This window comes from Indicator indicator, chromosome 6 (assembly GCF_027791375.1).
Source record: "Indicator indicator isolate 239-I01 chromosome 6, UM_Iind_1.1, whole genome shotgun sequence".
In the NCBI taxonomy this organism is placed as follows: Eukaryota; Metazoa; Chordata; class Aves; order Piciformes; family Indicatoridae; genus Indicator; species Indicator indicator.
The window spans coordinates 30,728,563-30,748,326 of NC_072015.1; the positions used below are offsets into that span (position 1 = coordinate 30,728,563).

The window sequence follows — 19,764 nt, forward strand, 5'->3', positions numbered from 1 at the left end:
AGTCCTCATTGTGGCCTTCCAGTATCTTAAGGGGGCCTACAAGAAAGCTGGGGAGGGACTTTTTAGAGTGTCAGGTAGTGACAAGACTAGGGGGAATGGAGCAAAATTAGAAATGGCTAAATTCAGATGTTAGGAAGAAGTTTTACACCATGAGGGTGGTGAGACACTGGAACAGGTTGCCCAGGGAGGTGGTGGAAGCCCCATTCTTGGAGGTTTTTAACGCCAGGCTGGATGTGGCTCTGAGCAACCTGATCTAGTGTGAGGTGTCCCTGCCTATGTCAGGGGGGTTGGAAACAGATGATCCTTGAGATCCCTTCCAACCCTGACAATTCTATGATTCTATGATTCTGAAATACTCAGAAGCACTTAAAAATAGAATCATAGAATCATTTTGGCTGCAAAAAACCTTTAAGATCACCAAGTGCAACTATTATCTAACTTTACCAAAACTGGTGCTGAACCACATCCCTCAGCACCACGTCACTGCCCCTTAAATACTATTAACTTTTTATCAGTCTAGGTATTGAAACTAATTTGGAAAGATATGTCTCTATAAAATTTGCAAATTAAAATGAGCTAGCTGATGTACATCAACATTCTTAATTTGTTCTTCATCTTCCTGATCCTGAAATAAGGAGTATGAAGAGTATGGAAAACTGAGAATGTTATAGAATCACAGAATCATAGAATGGTTTGGGTGGGAAGGAACATTTAAATGTCATGTAGTTGAACCTCCTTGCACTGAGCAGGGATATCTTCAAATAAACCAGGTTGCTCACAGTCCCATCCAGTCCCTGGAATGGTTCCAGGAGTGGGGCGTCTGCCAGCTCTGTGGGCAACCTGGGCCAGCATCTCACCATCCTCAGTGTAATTCTTTTTCCTTGCACTTAGTCTAAATCTCTCTTTTTTAGTTTAAAACCATCACCCCTGGTCCTGCCATTACATGCCCCTGTAAAATGTCCCTCTCCAGATTTCCTGTAGGCCCCCTTAAAGTACTGGAAGACCACAGGAGCTTGCTCTTCTCCAGGCTGAACAACCCCAACTCTCTCAGCCTGGCCTCATAGCAGAGGGTCTCCAGCCCTCACATCGTTATTGTGGCCTCCTCTGGCCCTGCTCCAGGTCCATGCTTTTGTGCTGTGGACTCCAAAGTTTAGGTTTTTCTGCCCTTTATCTGAGACTTGGCATCGCTATAGAAAAAGTAACTTGGAAACAGGGCAGATAGACTGGGTAGAACACAATGGTATTTTGAGGGAAAACTAACCTCTGAGAAATGTTTAAGTCCTTCCTTGAGGAGCACAATGCAAAGGTCTATAGCTAACATGCGTTTCTGGGACCTGAGAACTCAGAGTGGAAAGTGATCCCAGGGTATTTTGCTTTTGAAATTTCTTTCCATTCCAAGTCTTTATTACAAAATTAAAAAAAAAAATTTAAAAAAAAAAGTTTTGATTTAATATCATTTAGAATGAGATGAAAAAAATACAGTAATTTCTTAGCATTTATTCACACAGCTCTGGATTTTTGCCACCAGCTCTGCTTCGTGCCCTCAGTGTTGGATCCTCCTAATTTCCCATGATCTCTTGACAGTGGAGCTGATTGCAAAGTCATGTCAGTATTCAAGTTGTATCAGTCTTGGCCCTGACACTGCACACCACTTCCCATTTTTTCAGTATTTATCAGATTTGTTTTAGTTTCAAGTTCATAGAATCCTGAGTGCTTGTGTCTGTGTAAATGACTCCAAGACAATATCATTGTACCATCAAATCTAGTTGATCTAGATGAAGATGTCCCTGCTGACTGCAATGAGGGGTTGGACTAGATGACCTTTAGAGGTCTCTTCCAACCCAAAACTTTCTATGAGTCTATGATATTACTTTGATAAATTACTTTATCTTGCCATGCAAACCTCCATGAGAAATATCAATGATAGCTAAATGATAGGTTTAAATTAATGTGAAATTAAAACTCTTGACACAAACTCATCTCTTTCGCTTCTGCAGACTGCCGCCTGCCCCAATTTTCCTAGTTCTCTAATTTCATGAGAAAAGGAAAAAAGAAAGCAAGACCTTTGTTTCCTGAACTTTTCATGCAATTACAAAAATCAAAAGATGTTCCCAGGATAGATAAAACTCACAAAAGCAGCAAATTCTATCTCCTTGTCACAAGATTTTCAAACTATAACATATGGACAGACAACCCATAGGCACCTTCTGAGGCTTTAAAGCCTGCATCTTCTTTTATCTGGTAAGTAGGTGCTGGAATGTGTCCAAAGAAAGGCAAGCAGGCTGGTGAAGTCTAGAGCACAAGTCTTATGAGGAACAGCTGAGGGAGCTGGGGTTGTTTAGCCTGAAGAAAAGGAGGCTCAGGGGAGACCTTATTGCTCTCTATGACTTCCTGAAAGGCGGTGGGAGCAAAGTGAGGTTTGGCCTCTTCCAAGGAATAAGGAACAGGACAAGAGTAAATGGCCTCAAGTTGCACCATGGGAGGTTTAGGCTGGGAAATAGGAAAAATGTCTTCCCCAAAAGGGTTATCAAGCCCTGGAACAGGCTGCCCAGGGAAGTAGTGGAGTCCCCATCCCTGGAGGGATTTAAAGAACACGTAGATGTGGAGCTGAGGGGTGTGGCTTAGTGATCTGGCAGTGCTGGGTTGATGGTTGGACTCAATGATCTGAAAGGTCTCTTCCAACCTAAATATTTCTATGATTCTTTGATTCTTTCGATTGTCAATGCAAATGACATAAAAGTGAATCTTTGGCAGCTGAGTGTTACTCACTTTTTGAAAGATGAGGGGAACTTTTATTCCAGGAACCTTCTTCTGATCATTCTCCAGCAGTATGTTGAGAGGGACCCCAAACAGACCGTTTTCTTAGAAGATAAAAAGAACAAATGTGAGAAAGAGAAAACACAGCCTCCTACACATCATCTGAGCAGAGCCTGGGTGGCCGCCATGGGGATGTCACGAGCTGGTACCTCGTCCCCGCACCCTCTCTGTGCGGTTCCTCTTCAGCTCCACCCCCAGCGCATCATAGAAGGCTGTGAGCTCGATCAGGGAGAGGTAGCGAATCTTCTTCATGTCTTCAGCAGAGAGGTCTCCTACCTCTGTCAGTCCAAACCGGCTCTTCCGAACAAGGAATTTCTACGGCAGAGGTGCACAAAAAAACCTTTCATTTGCGCAGATAGGAGAGGAGGTGAATTTTTGTTGTGAAAGAGATGCCTGCATGTGATGGTGTGCTGGTTTTACACCAGACAGAACCAGGAGTTTGCCCCAGAAGGGTAGAATAACCACAGGCACTCGGAATTTGGAAGTTAAATGAAAATAATATTTACAAATGTAGATTAAATACAAAAGTAAACTAAATATAGAAGGGGATAAACATATACATACATATAACCAAACAATGCTCAGTCCCCCCTGGACAAAGCCCTGAAGGCTGTTGCCAGCTAACAAGTTCTCTCTCTTTGGTCCCCACTACTGTTCTTACCATACCCCAAACAGAAGCAATCAAGCCAAGCAAGCAAGGTCAGAAGAAGAGACAGAGGGAAAAGGAGCAAAAAGAGGAAAGAACAATCTGTGCTTCAGATTATATAGAAATTTTGCAGACCAGTGGAATGGGATAAAGACATCTCTTATGTTCTGTTCAGCCCCCTGGCCTCTCATGAATTCACTGGAAAAACTTTCATTTACCATTAAGATATGAGTCTTAAACCTGTTACAGATAGGAAGTCACATTAGGGTAGGTGGGTAACATTACAGAGCTGAACTACAACCCTAAATATTGGTCTGATGTGTTGAGATAAGTGGAATCCAGGAGATTCCATGTAAACGTAGGAAAATATTTTTCATTTGGAGGGCGACAGAGCACTGAACCAGGCTGTTCTGAGAGGTTGTTGAGCCTCTGTCTCTGGAGGCATTCAGAACCCACCTGGATGTGTTCCTGGGTGATTTACTCTATTTGATCCTGCTCTAGCGGGTGGGTTGGACTAGATCATTTTCAGAGGTCCCTTCAACCCCCACCATTCTGTGATTCTCTGAAACTTAAAACTGAGCTTCATCATCATCTTCCCTCACAGCTGGGCTGGTGAGTAGTGGTGGAGCAAAAGTATTGACTTCAGTGCCTGTACTCTAACTGAGATACATCTTACCTAAACCTGTGCCCAGTTTCACCAAGCTCTTGCTCTGCTTCTGCTTCTGCCAGAGCATCTTTGAATGCTGTCAAAGTAGCTAACATATGTCATCAGGGATACAGTTGTAGACTTGGTAGTGTTGGGTTAGTGGATGGACTTGATCTAAACAATTCTGTGATTCTATGATTCTATGATCAATCATATGTGGAATGAATCCACACCTGCTTTACATATTACTATTCATTTATTTGGTCTTCCAAAAGAGAACAAACTAAGAATCTGAAGAAAAGTCCAGAAGCAAAATCACTTAGTCCTAGTGGTTGGACATTAGGACTTGATGATTTTAGAGGTCTTTTCCAACCAAAATAATTCCATGATGCCAACTTGGCAATTTACTGGTACTTTGTGTTTCTCAAAAAGCATTTAGACTTAGAAACAGTGTTCCCAGAAGCCAAGAAATATTTTATTCAAGTGCACTTGACCTAGATGACACTTGGTAATTTGGGGGCATGTGAAGATGTCTACATATCTTTAAAACTGCAGTGTCATGGACCAAAGCCAGAAATGTTCTGTCATGACAGAAACATTTGAACAAATGTCAAAAGGAACAAATATCCATCAGTTCTTAACACAATTTTTAGACATAATAAGAAAGTTGTGGTGAAACCCATGCTGTTCAAAGAACCGTGGATCTTGGGTATTGTATGTTGGGTTTTTAATTTAATTGTAATTTAAACCAGAGATTGTTAGTTGGAGATATAAATAAATAGTGTTACAAGTCATCTCTTCCCACTGGGGAACTGAGTGAAAACCCATCTTTTAATAATGTTTTCTTTCTGGAGGTTTCAGCCCAGTTCTCTCTATTTTAAACAAATTTTGACTTAAGAGGCTTAATTGATCTTCAGATGAAGCCAGTCAAACACGTTAAGGGGAAAACCAAAGCAAATAGCAACAACAAAAATAAAAGAATTAAACTCACAGCGGATTTTAATAGTAAGGAGAACAAAGGACATCTGGATCAAGTAGGTTAAGACTTCCTAAATCGCATTGCACATGGTCTTTCAATGAAGGTTCATCATAATTTGGGAGAAAGAAATTCAGGGGATGGAATAATTAATTTAAACCAGATTCTTGCCTCCCTAGAATGCAGCAATTCTACTTCTGTTGAGACTTAATAATGTAACAACAGCTACATGGAGGATAGCCTTCTGAAGACACTTAAAATACTGAGGAATATCTATATACTTTGGTACTAATGATGCAACATGTCCAAAGAAGTCAAAGCACAAGAAATCACCTTAAATATATATATATGTATATATATATATATATATATGTACAATATACATAGATTTTCTGAGAGGAAAAATATGTTTGCCAAGAAAAAAAATGGCAAATACTCCAGAACCAATTTGACAGTATAACTACAAAAGTTTTCCACGGTGGCTGGTCACCTCCCAGGGTCACTGTGATGTGATGTGGTATCAATATAAGGTTTGGGGTTGAGCCTCTTCTTTCTTGTGTCATGATTTTCTAATGATTTTTCTTACCAACAATGGAGACACTAAATACAGCACTGAAGGAGGCTGTGCTCTTCTGAAGTTATCCAGAAGTGCTTAATGACTCTTAGTTCTGAGGTATCTTCCACTAAGTCATAGAGATCATGGTGCCATGTTGGGGAAATGTTATGTAATCCTCTGCAGACAGTGATGGTGAGTTGGCTCTTCAGGGATATGCAGAGGATGTGCTATTTTGTGACATATCACAGAATCCCATCATGGTGGGGATTGAAAGGGATCTCTGAAGATCACCTAGTCCAACATCCCTGCTAAAGCTGGGTCAGCCACAGCAGCTTGTACAAGATCACAATGTCCAGGTGGGTTCAGAATCTCTTCAGATAAGGACACTCTATGACCTCTATGCCAGCCTGTTCCAATCCTCACAGTAAAGTTGTGTAGACTTCACTCTTTCCCCATTGGCTCACTTTGGGGAAGGAGGGAAAGTCCTTCAGAGTGTAGGTGACTTTCCACTCTGTTTAACAGAAGTAGGTGGGTTTTGGGGGAAAGGGTGGTGTTTGGTTTGGTTTGATTTGTTTTGCTTTGCTTTGTTTTGCTTTGCTTTGTTTTGTCTTGCTTTGCTTTGTTTTGCTTTGTTTTGTTTTGTCTTGCTTTGCTTTGTTTTGCTTTGCTTTGCTTTGTTTTGCTTTGCTTTGTTTTGTCTTGTTTTGTTTTGTTTTGACTGGGACCCATTACAACCTGAGGCATTATGGGGGAAAAAAAAAAAACCACAAATATCATGAGAGGTGGTAGATGCCTCATCCCTGGAACCACTCCAGGTCATGCTGGGCGGGACTCTGAGAAACCTGAACTAGCTGATAATGTCCCTTTAAAGGCCTCTCCCACACCAAACCAGTCTGTATGATGCTGTGGTTTCTCATGTGCTTTTCCAAGCACAAAAGATGATGTCCTGCATGCAGATTAGTTCATCTCCATCATAGTGCTGGCCCTCTCTAATGCTAATCAATTTTGTACCCACAAGTCTATGACACTCAATGTGCCATCTTCTCTACCATGTTTGCCACCAGCTTTCCTTCTTTGTCAACCGGAAATTGCCCAAGCTTTTGTAGAGAACAATCTGTGTGTGTATGCTGTAGTGAAGGCTGGGATCTTAGATTTGTGGCTGTAAGGAGCAAGGATGAATCTTTGGTTTGCCAAACTCATGATGAATGTAGAGATATCCTTGCTCTCCACAGGACACCACATCATCCTCACCACAGAAGAACTCCAAACAAACAGGGAATTCATTCTGGTTAAACTACTTGTTGTCTTATCCCTCTTTTCAATACTGAAGCTTAGTTCTATATTTCAGGTTCTTCCTCCTTGGTGGTGCCTGAGATGGACAAATGGATATTTCTCAGAATTATCTGTGTAGATAGTAACAACTTCTGATTAGTTCAGGACCACAAGACATCATAATAATCAGGAAATTATCCAAGTAATTTACAACTATTTTATCTCCTTCACTAAGAATTTGGTATCTGAAGCACAAGCCTAATGCTGCAGTTTTCGGTACTGGAGGTTGTGAGGGCTGGTGGAAATAGAAACCTGACTTTCCTGACTTCCAGAAAAAATTCCAGATGATGACACAATTGCTCACTGTATGTCTATCAGGGTGACTGATATGATGAAATTTCCTTTAGCCATTCAGGTAACATGTCCTGAAGACTGACTGGAGACAATCAGTCCTGCTGCAGGACTAAGGTTTGCTTTCCTCCCTTCATCTGTGAACGGATTTCAAATCCATGTGTTAACAAAGGCAGATAAAGGAGGAATAAAATAGGAGAGCAAACCAGGAATAAAAATGATTTCTAGTCTTAGTGCCATCGACTCATCTTTACTTCTACCTGAAAAATGTGTGACTGATGCAGTATTTGTGGCCCAAGTTACACACATGTGTCTGTGATGGGTGCCACAAGTATGATCAGAGGGCTGGAGCACCTCTCCTATAAGGACAGGCTGAGAGAGTTGGAATTGTTCAGCTTGGAGAAGAGAAGGCTCCAAGGAGACCTTACTGTGGCTTTTCAATATCTTAAGGGGGCCTACAAGAAAGCTGGTAAAGGTCTTTTTAGGGTGTCAGGTGGTGATAGGACTAGTGGGAATGGATCCAAGCTAGGAGAGGGAAGATTTAGATCAGATGTTAGGAAGAAATTCTTCACAATGAGGGTGGTGAAACACTGGAACACGGAGATGGTAGAAGCCCCATCCTTGGATGTTTTTAAGGCCAGGCTGGATGTGGCTGTGGGCAACCTGATCTAGCGTGAGGTGTCCCTGCCCATGGCAGAGGGTCGGAACTAGATGAACCTTGGGGTCCCTTCCAACCCTGGCAATTCTATGATTCTGTGATTGTTCCCTTGTACTCAGCACTGGTGATGCCACATCCCAATACTGAGTTCATTTCTGGGCCACTCACTCCTAGAAGGACATTGAGGTGCTATAGCAGGTCCAAAGGGCAGTGAAGCTGATGAAGGGTCTGGAGAACAGGTCTTGTAAGGAGCAGCTGGGGGAACTGAGGTTGTTCAGCCTGAAGAAAAGAAAGCTAAGGGGACACCTTCTTGCTTTCTACAACTTCCTGAAGTTTGAGCGATGTAGGAGTTGGTCTTTTCTCCTGAGGAACAATTGATAGCACAAGAGGAAATGGCCTCATGTTGCGCTGGAGGAGGTTTAAGTTGGTCATTAGGAAAAAATGTTTTCCCCAAAAGAGGTGTCAAGCCCTGGAACAGGCTGCCCAAGGCAGGGATGGAGTCACCGTCCCTGGAGGGACTGAAAAGCCATGTTGATGTAGAACATGGTTTGCTGGTGACCTGGCAGTGCTGGCTGGACTTGATGAGCTTCAAGGTCTCTTCCAACCAAAACAATTCTGTGATTCTATGATTCAAAGTTAAAAAGAGTCTTGGACCTAAAGATGAGATTTGGTGCCTCTCTGGGACTTGATCACCAGTGGTAAGCAGGAACATGGGTGGTCTCTGTGAAGCTAACACACCTTACCAGACTCCAATGTGCTAGAGATGCAAAGCAGGAAATGTGTTAAAGAAAACAACTGAGGAAACATGTGGAGAACAAACTTACAGGCAAAGCAGAGTCTTCTTTTTTGAACCTCTGGTTTTTTGGCCATTCTTGAGTTTTTGGAAGGACTGTAATGGATTCTGAGAAGGAGACCTCATAGGAGAGCTCTTCTGTTATGGATGGGCTGCCCTTATCTAGTCCACAGTCTAGACAGCTGTTAGCTGAAAACAAGGGAAATTAGATGTGAGGGCTGGACACGTGCTTGCATTTAACACAGAGACATCAAAACAAACCCTGAACCAAGCTGACAAAAGTCTTGAGAAAGTCATAAAGGAAGTGCTTCAAAGAGGAATTTCAGTGCAAACCACAGCGTGTTCCTGGTTATGTCTGGAGGAAATCACCCCTCCAAAATAAAACCTCAACTTTCAGTTTAGATTACTGAACTTGTTGCTTTTTGTGGGAAAATTAGGCAAGCTGGAACTTCCTGTTTATCAGGGGATCATCAAGGGTTTTTGTAATCCATCCTTGTCTACCCAGGCCAGCAAACTCTGGTGGCATTTCCCTGATAAGCAGTTAAAAATTTCCTGACAGAAAAATGCTGGTGGCACACTTTTGCAGGTCACTGTTGGCTTCTTAAAAATCAAGAAGACATGGTGCCTGTGTTTTTATCTGCTGATATATATTTGTTTCTCAGAGTTGTTAGTTTAGGTGTGTAGCACCAAAGCAGGACACAATGTACAATATTCCAGTTTGAAAAGCACTCAGTTTACTGGAATTTTTGGTAAGTCATTTGCAAAATGACTTACTGGTCTGCTCTAAAATCTAGTCACCTCCTGAAATTAGTGGATGCCAAGAAGAAAATATATGCAATCAAGACAATGAAGCTCTTAAACACCTCATTGTCATGGAGTCCAAAGTGTGATAACACCCATGAGTTCCAGCTTTCATGACTGATCTCTGACATTTCAGGGACAACTTTAAGGTTTCCCTTCCCACACTGAGACAATTGGAACAGAATCATAATTTTCCTTGGAGACAAAGTGAAATTTCAGCCCACAGGACTGCAAAGCAGAGTTGACTAACATCATTCAAGTGCATTCAAAACTAATGAAAATCTGAGGTTGGCTTAAAAGCGTTGTGTGCCTTCCAAACATGTCCAGGGCCCAGGAGCTTTGAGTTGTTGCCTTTACAGATACAAGGACTTGAACATTTTTGGCAACACCCTTTGTTTTTCCAAGTCTGGTATGAAAAGGCTTCTGAACCTGTGGCCTTAGATGTTATCTAATGGCCAAGCTCTTTAAGATGTTTTCCATCTCTCTTTTCATCCTTGGACCTAGGACCACAGACTGTCCATGGTCTGGTTTGGTTCTCCACCTGTTCAACTGCTTGCAGCACTGAGGTATCAGCACAGCAGCTTTTGCAACCAAGGAAAATAAATGGGACTATATCCAGAGGTAAATATCTAAGGGACTAGTCTGGAAACTTGGGAATTAATATCCCATTAGTTAAGCCCCAGGCAATGATGGTGGGAAGATCTTTCCAATTAAAGATGGACAATCCCATGGAAGGCTGCTGACAGTTATCCAGATGCTCTGCCAATCACTGTCAGGGCAAAGCCTTTCAGAAGTGTTCAAACTAATGCCATTAGTAGATCAGAATAATGAGACAGAACCACCAAAATGATTAATTTCTAATACTATGGTTTCTGCCGTATGGGAGAAGAAGCAAAAATGTGTCTTTCTTGTCACCATTTGCAAGACCAAATCCATTTTTACGTTCTGAAACCTGCAATCACCAGTACTTTTTAGACACTGATACCCCAAGGGCACTGGTTTTGAATGGGAAACTTTGGTTCCTTCATGACCATAAACTGGCAACAATGATAAGAAAATCAAACAGCACAAAAGAAGGGACTAATCTCCAAACTACACAAGGATCTTTCTGTCTAGCAGCTTCCTAGAAGGAAGTGTACGTTGGTTACATGTTGGCATACTCACAGCTAACTGATTTCCAAACAGGCTTCTGCCCAGGAAGCTGGATACCATTAGAAGAAACTGGTGACACTGGAACTGCCTCAAATGTCGGCTGATGAGCAAGGAAAAATAATCAGACTGCAGTGCAGGTAAACATCTATGGAGAGAAACTGCTACAGTTCAAGCAACAGCATTATCATCCCCAGCTTACAAGTTTAAACAACCTCTTGTGATACCTCTGAGTCCATTTTTCATAGTCAGGCTTGACCTGAGAAGTCATCCTCCCCAGGCTGCACAGATGTAGATTGTGTTGAGATCACTCATATTGCTGTAACTAATGAGTCCTCTCTTATATAACAAGTGAAATTAGCTAAATAAATTGCTGAACATCAGTGTGCAAAGCAAAAGGTCCTCCTCAAATTACCATCCCCCCTGTGACTTTAACCCTTTCGGCCCACAAATCTTTTTGAAGGACTCTCAGACACATGGTCAATGTCCTTTCAGAAACATTCCCTGTCAGGAATTAGGCTATTGGCTGCCTTTGGGGATTTGGGCACCAGCAAATTATTAATGATTGCATGTAGGTTATCTGCTGACACTTTATCAGTGAACTGCAAATCCAGTTTTAGGGTGAAAATAGACCAATCCTACAGTCAGATTGATTTGTTTCTGCTCCAGAAACCATTCTGCAATGTGTGAAAATGGAAGAAGTGTGTGTGGCAGAGCAGAGAAAGGGCTTGGAACCAAGGGGGTGGTTTCAAGCACTGCCACCTCTCTGTGGTAGCAGTTTTGTCCTTGTTACCTGCAGTTTGGGGATTTGTACAGACAAATAGGAGTTTTCATGGGTACAGGAGGCAGTAGCAGCTCATTGAAGGAAGGATTATTTTTATGCTAAGTTTGGTGACACGCTGGCCCAGGTTGCCCAGAGAGGTGGTAGATGCCCTATCCCTGCAAACATTCCGAGTCGGGTTGAATGTGGCTCTAAGAAACTTGCTCTGATTGCAGATGTCCCTGCTGACTGCAAGGGGTTTGGATTAAATGACTAAATTATGTGCGAACTGAACCCCCCCCCTGCTGTGAGGACAGGCTGAGAAAATTGGGGTTGTTCAGCCTGGAGGACAGAAGGCTCCAAGGAAATCTTCTGGCTTTTCAGCTCTCAAAAGGTTCTATCAGAAACTGGGGACAGACTTTTGAGTAGGGACTGTTGTGGCAGGACAAGGGGTGAGGGGTTTATACTAAATGAGGGAGATTCAGACTAGAGAGAAGGACGAAATTTTTAACACTGAGCACGGTGAAACACTGTCCCAGGTTGATCAGGATGGTGGTAGAAGTCCCATCCCTGAAAATATTCCTGGTCAAGTGGTCTGGGGCTCTGAGCAACCTGCTCTAGTTTCCGATGTCCCTGCTAACTGCAGGGAGGGTTGTGCTAGATGACTTCCAAACCATTCTATGATGCTATCCACATGTGCTTGAGTAAAAAAATCCCAAAATTCATTAACGTAAAAACTGCTCTGAAAGGCTCTCAGTGAAAATAACCACAACGTCCCAAACCACTCTTGTTTTTTTCTGCATTACTTTGCATCCTGGTGGGAGGCTTTGGAGACCCCCTTTCCCAAACCTGAAACTTCATCCCCCACCCCCCAAACTGATGGAGCAGCTCCAACTCTCCAGTGAAACCTTCAGCTGAGGGCCCCTTGAGCCATCTATAGCCACTTTTTAAATTGGTCTTTCAATTACTCTTTAAATTGCTCTTTGAATTGCTAAACCGACTGTTTATCAACAAGCAGCCATGCCTCAGGGCAGCAATTTTGTCTTCCCCACTTGAGGAACATCCACAGGAACAGCATTCGGGCTGCTGGAAAATGCCAGATATTTGGGAGACAAGGCTGCTCTTCCAGTTGGGAGCCTGAAATAATGTTGCAGTTGTTTTATTCAATCTTATTCTCTCGGCTATGTGGGTGACAGAGTCAAATGGGACATGAATAAAATCTCTCCCCAGAGAGGTCACTCAGTGGCCTGCGAACTTGAGAGCAAACAGGATTTGAGTCACATGGACTTCTTTTGCCAGGAGGCTGTAGGGACTTTTTTTGTTTGTTCCTTTTTTTTTTTTTTTTTTTTTTTTCCAGAAATGGAGAATGCTTTTATGATAAAATCCCATAATATTTACACAAAAGGTTTTAGGATAGTCAAAAATACCTAAAAAATTCAGGTGGGATTAGGGAGGTGGAGGGGATGATTAAATCTGTCTCAGTAATTTGGGCAAATCAAACATTGCCAAGCACTGGAACAGACTGCCCACGGAATTGACGGAGTCACCATCACTAGAGGTGCTTAAAAAAACATGTAGATGTGGCACTTTAGGACATAGAATCATACAATAGTCACAGTTGGAAGGGATCTCAAGGCTCATCCAGTTCCAACCCCCCTGCCATGGGCAGGGACACCTCACACTAGATCAGGTTGCTCAGAGACACATCCAGCCTGGCCTTAAAAACTTCCAGGGATGGGATTTCCACTACCTCCCTGGGCAACCTGTTCCAGTGTCTCACCTACTCATGGGGGAGAATTTTTTCCTAGCATCCAATCTGAATCTACCCACTGCTAGTTTTGCTCCATTCCCCCTAGGTCTGTCACTACCTAACATAATAAAATGTTCCTCCCCAGCTTTCTTGTAGGTCCCCTTACGATACTGGAAGGCCACGATGAGGTCTCCTCAGAGCCTTCTCCTCTCCAGACTGAATAACCCCAACTCTCTCAGCCTGTCTCAATACTGACATGGTTTAGTGGACATAGTGGTGTTGGGTGGATGGTTGGACTTGATGATCTTAGAGGTCTGTTCAAACCTTAATGACTCTGTGATTCAAAGTGGTTATTCTGCTGCTTCAGAAACAGTAGGAAAAATTAATGGCTCGCATCAGCAACTGTCTCATCTACTTTGACCACTCAAAATGTCTCACCCTGTGAACAGCATTCACAAGAGATTTAGAGCAAGTGAAGTTTATTAAGGAAAAAAAAAACCCAACCCTTCCGGCCTTGGGTGAAACCCTTCACATGGGTGAAACTGGTAGTGAAGAAGTTCTGGTGACCAGTTTCTATTCAAGATGATGGAGCTGATAGCATAGCTCTACTTCATACCCAGGGCTGCTTCAGCTTGAATATCATGAACCAGGGTAAAAAATGTCATATTCTTGCTCTCATTTCCCAGCCTCCACTGTAAAAGTGTGTAAATAAGTCAAATATCTCCTGCAAATCTCCAACAGGACCAACAATTATTATTATTTTTTTCTTAATCTTAGGATATTGTGATAAAAATAAGGGGGAAAATGGGAATAGAAGTTTTTCAATGCCTCAATTGTAAAGATCCAGTGACATAATTTTTATTGAATGAATGGATTTAAGAATGCAGTGAAATAATCCAAATGATTTCTTGAGTGAAAAACAAGATTAAGAAACTTTAGGAGCCCATGGATGTGGAAGGCCAAGGATCAAAATGTGTCCTTAGTTAAGTGGGGCAGGTTTGTTCATCTGGATGTGGCTCCAGTGAAGGCACAACTTCTCATATCCTTGATTTTTGTCTGGATGTGATTCATTGGACACTTCTCATTATCTGAGAAATGAACCCAGTATTTATTGGCACAATGTACACAGGAATTTCAAATGGGAAGAGGAATCCAGAAGCACAAGGATGGAGATGAGGTAGAGTTCTTTAGTAGCCTCATTGGAGAAGATGTACAAATTATTGGAGCAACAAAGCAAAAGGACACAGGCTGTCCATGCTTTGGATATATCCATCTTTCCTAGCACTGTCATCACAAATGTCTTTCCTGATAGATCTGGGTTAGCTACTGATTCTTCTTTCATTAGGGCATCATTTTCTCATGTGTTGCTTAACCAAAACATTCCTAAAACTGTTGAGGGGTTTTAGCTGATCTGGATCGGGGCAATCCCTAGCACTGATATTGGCTGGGCAGTGACTGGCTGGAGAGCAGCCCTGAAGAAAAGGCCTTGGGGATGCTGGTGGATGAAAAGCTCAACATGAGCCACCAGTGTGCACTTGCAGCCCAGAATGCCAATCACATTTTGGGCTGCACCAAGAGAAGCATAGCCAGCAGATCGAGGGAGGTGATTCTCCCCCTCTATTCCACTCTGGTGAGACCTCACCTGGAATACTGCATCCAGTTCTGGAGCCCCTGTTACAGGAAGGATCTGGACAGGCAGGATGAGGGAAAAACAGCCTTTTGCTGCCTGTTGACTCACAACACAGAGGCTTGCCACCAGGCAGTAATAGCAAAACATCTACCATAGAGGTGTTTTCCGAACAGAGAGAAGAAACCAGGGCAAATCTCTCTTCTCCACCCCCTGATGACAACTATTAATGCCTCTTCAGTGGTCCCCTAAGCCTCATTTTAGGTGACCCTAGTGAACTAATCACCTTTTCTCTGCTCATTAGCCACAGAAGAGAGTAATCCATCCCGTGACCCACCCCTCTGGGCTCCCTCAGTGCTTAGGTTGTTGGGAAGAAGCTGTAAATCCGTCCTCTTGATGGGGAGGGTTATGGAGTGATAGGAGGCAATTAAGGCTGGTTTGCCATTTGCAACATGTTTACTTCTTCCCTTCACGACTCAAAAGCAGGGTGGGAAAGCAAAAACTCCTCCACATTATTTCAAAGAGTCTTTAGAGAAGATTTGCTCTTCCTTGTTCAGTAGAGCGTGAGGGGCTGCACAAGCCCCCCTGCCCCGCACTGTGTTTATCCCCGATAATCAGGATAAAGATTTCTAATCTCAGTAGAAGCAGCAGAGAGAGGTGGGAATGCCAAAAGGGTTTGGGGAACCTTGAGAGCTTGAAGACAGACAATCTGATTGCAGCCCTTTGGAGGGAGAGTGCTCTGCAGCTGTGTTTGTGTTTTACCTTTAAGTAAGCACCCTGCAGAGCAAACTATTTTTTGTGGGAAGAGGAGTTAGAAGCCTTAATTACTTATACGGGCCTTCAGACTTTCATGATGGACAACTAGTAAGTGGTATGAACTTCAGAGGAGGTAAAGTAATGATTTGAAGGGCAACATTTCTGAAGCTCCTTAAAAGAGGTGAAAAATAAGATCAAAACCAGATCAATAATGTGACCAAAGAATGGCTACAACAATTGATTTGATGATTAAAATCTTTTAGGAAGTTTGAGATATATTATAATGTTTAAAAATATTCAACATTCAGGTTTAGAGATATTTGGAATCAGAAGTGAGCTCATGTAACAAGAAGTGCCATCAGTTTTTTAATGTTCATGCAAACATGAGCAATGATTCTACATGAAAGAAAGTCTGCCCACAGGAATCTTCTGGATATATTTGTAGGACACATTCAAGAGGTTCAAAAGACCCCAGATACTTCAGTTTGGGTTAAATAAATTAATTCCTCAACCACTGTGACTTTACAATTTTGATATAAATTCCCAGCTACAATCAGCTACAATTTTGTTTCCTTTTTTTTTTTTTTTTTTTTTTTGGTTTTAAGTTCATCCAGGATGCCAAAGCCTTCAGGAGAAGATAGGACAACTAGATAGAAAAGGAAAAGCAATGTCATCATAAAAAAAGAGTTTCTTGGAGTTTTTCAGTGGCAAGAACTATAATAATAATTCAAAGATGTGTTTGTGAGCTTGTGGGTGACTCTCATTTAAGATACCATGACTGACATGTGTGATGTCAGATGTTGCTCTGAAGATAAGGCCACGAGGATGATCAGAGGGCTAGAGCACCTCTCCTGTGGAAACAGACTGAAAGAGTTGGGGTTATTCAGTCTGGAGAAGAGAAGGCTCCGAGGAGACCTCATTGTGGCCTTCCAGTATCTTAAGGGGGATACAAGAGAGCTGGGGAGGGACTTTTTAGTATGTCAGGTAGTGATAGGACTAGGGGGGGTGGAGCAAAACTAGAAATGGGTAGATTCAGATCAGATGTAACGAAGAAGTTCACCATGAGGGTGGTGAGACACTGGAACAGGTTGCCCATGGAGGTGGTGGAAGCCCCATCCCTGGAAGTTTGTAAGGACAGGCTGGATGTGGCTCTGAGCAGCATGGTCTAGTGTGAGGTGTCTCTGCCCATGGCAGGAGTGTTGGAACTAGATGATCTTTGAGGTCCCTTCCAACCCTGACAATTCTGTGATTCTGTGAAGATTGCACTGAACTCCCACAGTTAACTGCATTCAGCAAAATCAGAATGTGCTGAGTCAGGAATTGGTCAGTTTAGAGCTATTGTCTAGGAAAAGTGGATGAAGCCACCAGAGGTAATGCTCATTGGGAGAGACAGGGAACCACTGGAGAGAGTTCAATGGAAGCTACAAAGATGCTAAGGGAACTGGAGCAGCTCTGTGAGGAGGAAAGGCTGAGACATCTGGGGCTGTTTAGCCTGGAGAAGAGCAGCACGAGAGAGGATCTTTTCAATGCTTATCAATAGCTAAAGAGTAGAGGTCACGAGGACAGGACAAGACTTACTTCAGTGGTGCCCAGTGACAGGACAAGTGGAAACATACACAAACTGGAACCCAGGAGGTTTCACTTGACTTTAAGCAGAAATCCATTTACTTTGAAGGTGCTGGAGCCCTGGAGCAGGCTGTCCAAAGAGGTTGTGGAGTCTTCTTCTCTGGAGAGATTTCAAATTCACTTGGACTTTTTGATCCTGCTTAACCTGCTGTGGGTTACCCTGCTTGGGCAGGGGGATTGAACTAGATGATCTCCAGAGGGCTCTTCTAACCCTCACCATTCTGTGATCGTTTTTGAAGCCATGAAGCAAATGAACAGTTGTTAGGTTTTCATTTGCCATGGAAGTGCAAAATAACCACCAATGCCCCAGCTGCAATTGTGCTGGCAACTGTTTAATTGCCCCATTTGCTTCACTAGAGAAGTTTTACTTCACCATTGAGGCTGCTGAGTAAATAGCAAATGTCCCCAGAAGCTAGTAAAAGCATTTGAAGAGCTGCCAAGAGGAATTCACCAGTTTAAAAAAAAAAAACAACAAAGGAGTAAATGTTTGTCCTGATAGGAGATTGCAGGAGGAGGGCTGGCAATGGATACAAGATCACATTACAGGTTAGTTGCAAAGGTTGTTCAGTCTGGAGAAGGCTCCAGGGAGACTTTCTTGTGGCCCTTCAGTACTTAAAGGGGGCCTATAAGAATGCTGGGGACAGATTTTTTAGCATGTCCTGTTGTGACAGGACAAGGAGTGGTGGATTTAAACTAAAAGACGAGAGATTTAGACTGGAGAGATGGAAGAAATTTATTACAATGAGGGTGGTGAGACCCTGGTCCAAGTTGCCCTGAGAGGTGGCAGATGCCCCATCCCTGGAACCATTCCAGGTAAGGTTGTCTGGGGCTGTGAGCAACCTGATCTAGTTGAAGATCACAGAGTCACAGAACTGTCAAGGCTAGAAGAGACCCTTATGATCATCAAGTCCAACTTGCCTAGAGCTCACAAACCCATGACTACTGCTTAGTGATTTCACTACCACTAAACCATGTCCTCAAGCACCACATGTCCTTTCTCAATACATGAGTGTTGATCTAGATGACCTTTAAAGGTTCCTTCCAACCCAACCCATTCTATGATGCCATAATTCTATAATTTCATGATTCTATGATCTATTTTATTCAGCTTCCTCTCTTCCTCTCAACATGTAATGCAGCATTAAAAGCCTGGACTTAGTGCCAGGAACTGCTGCTGGCTGCCTGTACATTGTCAGCAGAAAACACCTCCTGTCTGGTAGAAGCTTTGATGAGCTACCTGCAGAATGCATCAAAATGAAGCACAAAAGCATTAGCTACTTACAGAAGAGTCACTGGGGCTAAAGATGTCTCTCACATCCCGGACTGTGTGCTTGTTCTTCTTCCTCAAGGTCTGAGTGTAGGTGTTGTACCTCTTCTGTACGGCAGCAGCTTGTGTTCGGGTCAGAGTGGACAGCAGGGCTTGGCCATCCTCCTCTTCAGCTCCTGAGATCAGCGTAGACAGACCAACGTCTTGCAGCCATTCTGCCTCCAGCTCCCCTTCTGCAGAGGAAGAGAATGTGTTAGCAGGCCTGGCAAGGTTGGAAGAGGGGCCTGGGGGAGTGGAGGTGGCATGGTAGACCACTGCCTTACTTCAAGAAGACTCCGCTCCCAGTCTTTCTCAGGCCACAAGTGCAAGCTTATTTAATTTGTCAACAGGGTGTCAACATTCAGTTTGGCAACGTCTGCACAGGAGAAGATTGGGAGTAGAACAGTAGGGGTGTTTTTAAGCTGTGCATCACCACACTAATGTGAAGAAGGCATTGGAGTAACTGGACTGACACAGCAAGGTCACAAAATGCTAACTCTCCATTACAGAGCATAAATCCCATTTGTTACCATTTATACCATGTTGTATTGGAGATTTGAGGTGCCACAGTGACAGATGATCATCAGTTACCTAGTGAAGATGCCACACTGAGAGTCCTGGTGTTCACCTAGACCAATAGCCTGTTTAGAACACAATGATTTAGATCCAGAGCTACTCACTAAATAGAAAGGATCAGGTCAGGGTGGAAGATGTGGAAACAGCCATCCTTGCATGGTTCAAGTTCAATGGCTTCAAGTTGTGTCAGGACAGGTTTAAGTTGGACATGAGGAAAAATTTCTTCCCCAGTAGGGTTGTCAAGGCTGTCTAGGGCAGTGGTGGAGTCTCCATCCCTGGAGGGACTGAAAATCCTTGTAGATGTGGTGCTGAGGAACATGGTGTAGTGGTGACTTGGCAGTGTTGGGTTAATGGTTGGACTTGATTTTAAAGATCTCTTCCAACTAAAACAATTCTGTGATTGTGTGATAGTATGACCCTGATTTCTAATAATTAAGGTCTGGCTAGTACTCCATACCCCAGCATTTCTTGATACCTTGATTAGTGACTAATATCTGCTAAAATTCTATTCAGTACATGTTTCTCAACTGGTTCAACACCACAACTGTTTCCACAGTGAGATTATGTACTGTGTAAAAAATAACTTTATTTCTTGGCTCTAACAAACATGGAGGAAGATTCTGGGATCTTCTCAGAGAGTCTCACCTGCAGCCCCTCTGAGAACCTTGCCATCAAATCCAATTTTTAGCTTGCTACCT

At 42.9% G+C, this 19,764-nt stretch overlaps 1 protein-coding gene across 1 annotated transcript in view; it reads right to left on the reverse strand.

Annotated features, from left to right (window-relative positions):
* ARHGAP28 (Rho GTPase activating protein 28) overlaps positions 1-19,764 on the reverse strand; it is a 99,339-nt gene that overhangs the window by 18,938 nt on the left and 60,637 nt on the right. The window contains exons 3-7 of the mRNA XM_054381690.1: positions 18,467-18,684; positions 10,681-10,768; positions 8,747-8,904; positions 2,967-3,132; positions 2,770-2,861 (exon numbers count right to left, since the gene is read on the reverse strand). Of these exons, the coding sequence (XP_054237665.1) occupies positions 2,770-2,861; positions 2,967-3,132; positions 8,747-8,904; positions 10,681-10,768; positions 18,467-18,684 (722 nt within the window). The remainder of the gene's footprint in view (positions 1-2,769; positions 2,862-2,966; positions 3,133-8,746; positions 8,905-10,680; positions 10,769-18,466; positions 18,685-19,764) is intronic.